This window comes from Entamoeba dispar, genomic scaffold (assembly GCF_000209125.1).
Source record: "Entamoeba dispar SAW760 scf_1105229457971 genomic scaffold, whole genome shotgun sequence".
Lineage (NCBI taxonomy): Eukaryota > Evosea > Mastigamoebida > Endamoebidae > Entamoeba > Entamoeba dispar.
Window position 1 is genome coordinate 16,472 of NW_001852959.1, and position 5,231 is coordinate 21,702.

At 24.9% G+C, this 5,231-nt stretch overlaps 4 protein-coding genes across 4 annotated transcripts in view, besides 11 other annotated features; 2 read left to right on the forward strand and 2 right to left on the reverse strand.

Annotated features, from left to right (window-relative positions):
- Window positions 1–94: 94 nt before the first annotated feature.
- Window positions 95–706, forward strand: EDI_110970 (rab10, putative; the record flags this gene model as incomplete). Its single annotated transcript, XM_001734126.1, has 1 exon — window positions 95–706. One exon carries the CDS (start codon window positions 95–97, stop codon window positions 704–706), a length of 612 nt encoding a protein of 203 aa, XP_001734178.1.
- A 25-nt stretch (window positions 707–731) lies between these two features.
- Window positions 732–805: a sequence feature (AT_rich).
- EDI_110980 (uncharacterized protein) lies at window positions 803–2,395 on the reverse strand (the record flags this gene model as incomplete). The annotated part of the gene is made up of 1 exon (XM_001734127.1): window positions 803–2,395. One exon carries the CDS (start codon window positions 2,393–2,395, stop codon window positions 803–805), a length of 1,593 nt encoding a protein of 530 aa, XP_001734179.1.
- Window positions 809–869: a microsatellite.
- Window positions 1,265–1,287: a sequence feature (AT_rich).
- Window positions 1,444–1,469: a sequence feature (AT_rich).
- Window positions 2,396–2,479: 84 nt separating the features above from the next.
- Window positions 2,480–2,541: a microsatellite.
- Window positions 2,542–2,732: 191 nt separating this feature from the next.
- Window positions 2,733–2,852: a sequence feature (AT_rich).
- Window positions 2,853–3,009: 157 nt separating this feature from the next.
- Window positions 3,010–3,081: a sequence feature (AT_rich).
- A 112-nt stretch (window positions 3,082–3,193) lies between these two features.
- Window positions 3,194–3,262: a sequence feature (AT_rich).
- A 71-nt stretch (window positions 3,263–3,333) lies between these two features.
- EDI_110990 (uncharacterized protein) lies at window positions 3,334–4,673 on the reverse strand (the record flags this gene model as incomplete). The annotated part of the gene is made up of 2 exons (XM_001734128.1): window positions 3,334–3,640; window positions 3,700–4,673. 2 exons carry the CDS (start codon window positions 4,671–4,673, stop codon window positions 3,334–3,336), a joined length of 1,281 nt encoding a protein of 426 aa, XP_001734180.1.
- Window positions 4,674–4,837: 164 nt separating this feature from the next.
- Window positions 4,838–4,904: a microsatellite.
- A 3-nt stretch (window positions 4,905–4,907) lies between these two features.
- Window positions 4,908–5,032: a repeat region.
- A 59-nt stretch (window positions 5,033–5,091) lies between these two features.
- Window positions 5,092–5,224: a repeat region.
- Window positions 5,151–5,231, forward strand: part of EDI_111000 (serine/threonine protein phosphatase T, putative) — a gene marked incomplete at both ends in the record, with an annotated part of 1,387 nt that continues 1,306 nt past the window's right edge. Inside the window, one exon of the mRNA XM_001734129.1 lies at window positions 5,151–5,170. Coding sequence (XP_001734181.1) covers window positions 5,151–5,170 — 20 coding nt within the window. The remainder of the gene's footprint in view (window positions 5,171–5,231) is intronic.

The window sequence follows — 5,231 nt, forward strand, 5'->3', positions numbered from 1 at the left end:
ATCTAAGTTCTCAAATAATAAAAGGAATTTATGGAATACGAGTATGTTTTATTTGTTTATTTTATACTTTTTTTTAACGAAAATAAAGTAACTCATGGTTGTTAGTAAAAATTCTTCAACAACTAATTATAAAATATTAGTCATTGGTGAAGCTGGTGTGGGTAAAACTTGTTTATTAACCCGTTTCACAGAAGATAAATTTGATGAACAAGAGCCCTCTACTTCAACGACATTTAAAACAATTGATGTTGATATTCCTGAGTGTAGTAAAATGAAAAATATTAAATTAGAAATTAATGATACAGCAGGTCAAGAAAGATTTAGGATTTTAACTTCTTCATTTTATAGAAAGTCATGTGGTATCTTTTTAGTATTTGACCTTAGTGATGAAGAGTCATTTAAAAATCTTACAAATTGGGCAAGGGATATTACTTATTACGCTTCTCCAAAATGTGTTGTTGTTCTTATTGGAAATAAAAGTGATCTTAATGACATTAAAACGTCAAAAGAAGATGTAGATGAATTTGTTAATGATAAGTCATATAAAAATTATTTTATTTGTTCAGCAAAAACTGGTGATGGATGTAAAGAAGCACTAAAGTGTATGGCCCTCGAAGTGGCTGAAACGTGTGTAGTAGATGATACTGATACTGTCCCAATTGAAAATAAAAAACAACAAAAAAAATCTAAATGTTACCTTTTCTAATCATTTTAATCAAAAATTCGTTTTGTTTATTTATTATTTTATTTTGACTTTTTAAAAAAAATTTTTAATTTTTAAAGTTCTATTATATTGAATTATTTACTTTTCTTCTTCTTCTTCAATTTCTTCTTCTTCAATTTCTTCTGGTTCTTCCTCTTCTTCCTCTGATGATGAGCTAAGTTCAAAATCGTCTTCCTGATCATCAAAATCTTCTCCATTTTCATGGTCGTCTTCTTCTTCATTTGAGTCATCAAAATAATCATCATCTTCTTCTTCTTCAAACTCATCAGAGAAATCACCATTTGTTGGTTTACTGAAGTATTCAGACTTTTCTGTCTCTCTTTCCATAACAATGGAATGGACATAATCAATAAAATCTTTATTTCCCATAACTATTTGTTTTACAGTATTTTCATCATCTCTACCTTCTACACTATTAACGAGTGCGACCATTAAAAGAGAACCAATTAACCAATAATCTGGTGCAATGTTTTTATTCTTTTTTATTTCTACTGCGTCGATGTCTTTCTGTTTCATTATATCAAGCAGCTTACCATCATCAATTAATTTTAATTTTAATTTTTCAACACTAGTGTTTAATATAGATAATACAGTCATTTGAATAGTTTGTCTTACAACTGTACATAAATGATCTCCATAAAATACATCCATCATTGCTCCTAATACATTTTCATTAGCAATAACATCATAAACATGGTGAAATCCACTTAATACCATTGATAAAATAATATAAATTAAATTATTAGTGACACTTCCAACTCTTCTTGATTTCATAATATTTTCAAAGTCTTTTACATGAGGAAATAATGCATTAAAAATACCTGGTAAATGAGTTTCATCACTATACGTTATAATCGTAGAACATGCAAGAATATTACTTACAATATGAAATGCATGAGAAACAACGAAATCATCTTGAGAATTAAATATGAAATCAATAAATTGTGGGAGAAGGACATCATTATTGAATTTATTAATAAATTCAATAGTATCAGAATCAGTATTAGAAACTTTCCATAATACAATAGAATGAATAAACAATGATATATTTTCAATAGCACTAACTGATTGTGTAGTCATAAATATTGTCATAATTTTATTAATAAATTGATGATTACATATCTTGTCAATATATCCTGTTTTTCCTGAATCTTCTAATTTCATTAATTCTAATATATTATCAATTAATCCATCTATCTCTGGATGGTTGATCATTTTTTCTAATACTTCTTCATTATTAATTAACATATCAAACATTATTGAAGTATTATCTTTATACATTGATAATAGTATTTGTGATGCAGCTCTTACCTTTGTTATTTCTTCTTTCATTATTGTATTAAATAAATAATTTATCATTTCTTCGGATTTTCCTATTGATTTAACTAATCGAGTTGGTTCGTCTCCAAATAATGATGCACAAATACTTCCATATTTTTGTGTGTTTTCAAATGTAGATCCTTTTGGTATATCTCCTAATGCATATTGAACAATTTTTTTTAAATTATTCTTTTCACAACAAAAATTAATTAATTCTTCATTTGTACGTATTTCTTGAATAAAATCTTCAACGTCAAGCAACTTTTCCAATGCACATCCTTCTTCTTTTAATATTGTGTCTATCGGTGATTCTAACGATAAAAAGTTAAACATTCCTGACCAATAATTCATCTATTAGTAATTTCTTCACCCTTTTTTCTTTTTTATTAATTTATATATCAAACAAACTTTATAATTCTTCTCTTTTTTAATGAGTTTTTTTTTTGTTTTCAGGGTTTTGTTTTTTTTTCTTCTTTTTTTCTCTTTATTTTTTTTTTGGATATATTCTTTTATTATTGTTTTATTTATTCTCAATTAATCTTTTTTGTTAAACTACTCTTTAAAAATAATCATTCACTCTCTTTAACTTATTAGAACTGTCATTTATTTTTTCTTACTTATTGATAGCAACACCTTCTTTTTTAAAAACTAATTTTAATGATTATAAACAATAATAGAATCTTGTGTGTTTTAATATTTTTATTTAAACATTTTTAAATCTGACTAAATTGAATATTTTTAAAAAGAAATTATTTTGTTATTCCAATTCGTAATTAGATTGTTAAATTATATTAAAATTAAAAATATTGAGAACCTAAAAATTAGATTCTATCATTTTTATTTGAGTTATTGTTTTATTTTCTTTGGATAATTTTGTTCAACAAATACTTTTTTTTTATTTTGTTTATTGTCAATTTAGAGTATTATAAAACAATAAATCATAGTCATACAATCGTATTCTTCTCATTTTATTTTTTTTAGCTTATAAATAAAATTTAAAATTTTACTTAATTGAACATTTAAAATTTAGTAATAATCTATTGTTAAGTAATTTTAATGTAAGTTATTTACTACTCTATTTCTAATTATTTGTTAAGGTGTTAGGCTCTTTCAGTTCGATACCATTAAGTAGATTGTTAAAACCTTTTGTAATAAAAAAAAAGATAAATTATCAAATTGTTAGAAAAATTTTTATCAAATAAAATAATAATAAAAAATGAGCAACAAATAATGATATTCAATTCAAAAACTATTTTGAAATAATTCAAACTACATTTAAAAAAAAGAAATTAATTGACTCCCCAATAATTTGGCATAAATTGTCCAAACTTTTCATAATACCATTTAAATCGTTCTCTAACTTCATCATCAGGAATAAAGAAATCTTCATCTCTTTTTTCTTTTCTACCATGTTCTTTTTGAGGATCACCTTCTTTTTTAATATTCAACATAGAATCTTTCATTTCCTGAGTTAGTTCTAATCCAAATTGATCATAAATTCTTTGACTGACTTTAATAGGATCAGCAATCATTTCTCTAAAACCAATATCACAAATTTGTTTTGCTCTTTCAGGTTTTTCAGCGATCCATTTTTCCCTTGTAGCAATAGCATTTTCAAAACGATTTCATTCATCTTTAAAATACTTTCTTGTAACCATTTATAATCATCTAATCCAAGATCTCCAAGATATTTTTGTCTTCCATTCAACATTAAATAAAAAGCAGATTTATATTCATCAACAGGTTCTCTATGAATCCAAACAATTCTTGGTTCAATATCATCAGCACACATAATATTAAAAAATGGTACCATAGTCATAAAATGAGAAACACATTTCATTAAATAATAACCATGTTCAGGAATAGGATATTCAATAGCAGACATTTTCATTTCTCCAAGAACTGCTTCATAAACTTTAGAATAATCTTTTTCAAAAGCAGATTTTCTAAATTGTTCCCATCTTGGAAGAGAAGTACTAAAAATGTATGAATGAGCTAATCCTTCCATAAAGAATAATTCTTCTTCTGGAACCATCATATTATCCATATTATGACATTTATTTAAATCTTTTCCTTCACTTGTAACTTGTCCAATAATCATTTCAGAAATCTTTAAACGAGCTTCTTTAGTCATTGTATGACTTCCTGGTGCAAGGTGTTCATAAAATAATACCTTCTTTGATTTAGGATCACATCCAAGAACAGTGTGTGTAAATGTTGATCCACTCCTTGGAAGTGCAACAATATAAATTGGTTTTTTAATTTGAATTTTATTTAATTCTTCTTGATAAAGGTTTCTTTCCATACAATAACGTCCATAACAAACTATTTTAGCTACAACACTTTTCATTACAAATTTAAAATTAACAGACTCTGGATCTAAACATCCTGCAAACATTTCGTATAGTCCTTGTTTAAAAAATGGTGCTTCAAGTTCTGGAAATATTAATGGAAATTGTGTTTTATATAAATCTGCATGTGAAGGATCCATTTGACATAAAAATCCAATTGCCATCACTTTAGCTTTTTCAAATATTGCATCAAACATTGGTTTAGGAATTAATTCTCTATAATAAGGAGAATTTGTATTAATAGTATAATGCTCTGGATAAATATTTGGAAGAGACATGAAATGATTAATTACATTTTGAAGTTTTTAAGTTTAAGTAATAAACATCGACTCTAACTCAACATATATCATAAATTCCGTCAATACTACTTTTCTTTTTCGAATTTAAATTCAATATTATGTTATTTTGTTCTTTATCATATTAATGTTCAAATAATGAATCTTTTTTATAAATATTATTATTTTTCTTTTAATTTTTTCTTTTTTGTTTTAATTTATATTTTGATGTTTTAATTTTAATTCTTAAATATTGAAAATAAACTCTATAATAGAAGTAAAATTCATTGAAGAAACTAAGGTGTTCAATTCTCAATATGAAGAAAATCAAATTCTGGGTATATCTGTTATTTATCTTTTTTTGATGTTTCTTTTCAAATTTTATTGATTTCCTCATTATAATATTAAAAAAAGGACGATTTAATAGATACTCCAAATTTTGATTTTCTTTTTATTGAGAAATGGTTCTGTGATTTCAATATGTTCTACTTTGTCATAAAGTTCCTTTATATAATACACAAACTAAGAAAGTTCTTCTTCCTATATACTACCAGAATTTCC